Consider the following 868-nt stretch of genomic DNA (forward strand, 5'->3'; position numbering starts at 1 on the left):
AGACACAAGGATTGGGGGTGACACACTGGGGGGGACATGGATGGGGGGGTCATGGATTGGGGGGGGCCAGGGATTGGAGGACACAAGGATTGGGCAGGACATGGAAGGGGGGTTTGGGGGGCACATGGATTGGGGGGCACAGATGGGGGGCTCACAAATTGGGGGGGCACAGATTGGGGGTCACGGATTGGGGGTCACGGATTGGGGGGTCACAAATGAGAATCTTGGATTGGGGGTCACAGATAGGGGGGTCACAGGTGGGGGGTCCCAGCTGGGGGTGCCAGGTTGGGGTCACCATGTAGCAGGCGATGTCCTCGGGCGCGTCCCCGTCGGCGTCGAAGCGGAACGTCACCATCTTGCTGTCGTGGGTCTCCAGCTGACACTCCACCGTGTTGTCACCGCGCGAGGACACCTGGGGGGGGGACACTGTGAGGGGGGGTCCCTGTGCCCCCCCCCGACCCCCCCGGGGCCCCCCCAAGGCCCCCTGACCTGCAGCACCGTGAGCTGGAACCGGGGGCTGCGGGCGCAGGACGGGCGGCGCTGCCGGGGCCGCTCCGCTCTGGGAACATCGGGGACGTCGGGGACATCCAGGACGTTGGGGACATCGGGGACACGGAGCAGCGGGGGAGCCTCGGGGGGGACACCTGCTGGCACGGGGGGCACCCCCAGGGCTGGGGACGTCCCCACAGTTGGTGGCACCACAGACGGTGGTGGCATCTCTGGGGCCGGTGACACCCCCACGGCTGGTGGTGGCATCTGTGGGGCCGGTGGCATCACAGATAGAGGTGGCACCTCTGGAGCTCGTGGCACCCCCTGCACCGGTGGCATCACGGCTGGAGGTGGCATCTCAGGAGCTGGTGGCATCCCC

The 868-nt window shown here is 68.4% G+C and overlaps 1 protein-coding gene across 1 annotated transcript; it reads right to left on the reverse strand.

Moving 5' to 3' along the window:
• Positions 1–255: 255 nt before the first annotated feature.
• Positions 256–854, reverse strand: LOC113979833 (vegetative cell wall protein gp1-like; the record flags this gene model as incomplete). The annotated part of the gene is made up of 2 exons (XM_027707110.1): positions 490–854; positions 256–412 (listed from the first exon to the last, which is right to left on the reverse strand). Coding segments are annotated over exons 1-2 (514 nt in total), but the record flags the coding sequence as incomplete, so codon positions are not given.
• Positions 855–868: the final 14 nt, after the last annotated feature.

This window comes from Neopelma chrysocephalum, unplaced genomic scaffold, assembly GCF_003984885.1.
Source record: "Neopelma chrysocephalum unplaced genomic scaffold, ASM398488v2 Primary Assembly neopelma1_89777, whole genome shotgun sequence".
In the NCBI taxonomy this organism is placed as follows: Eukaryota; Metazoa; Chordata; class Aves; order Passeriformes; family Pipridae; genus Neopelma; species Neopelma chrysocephalum.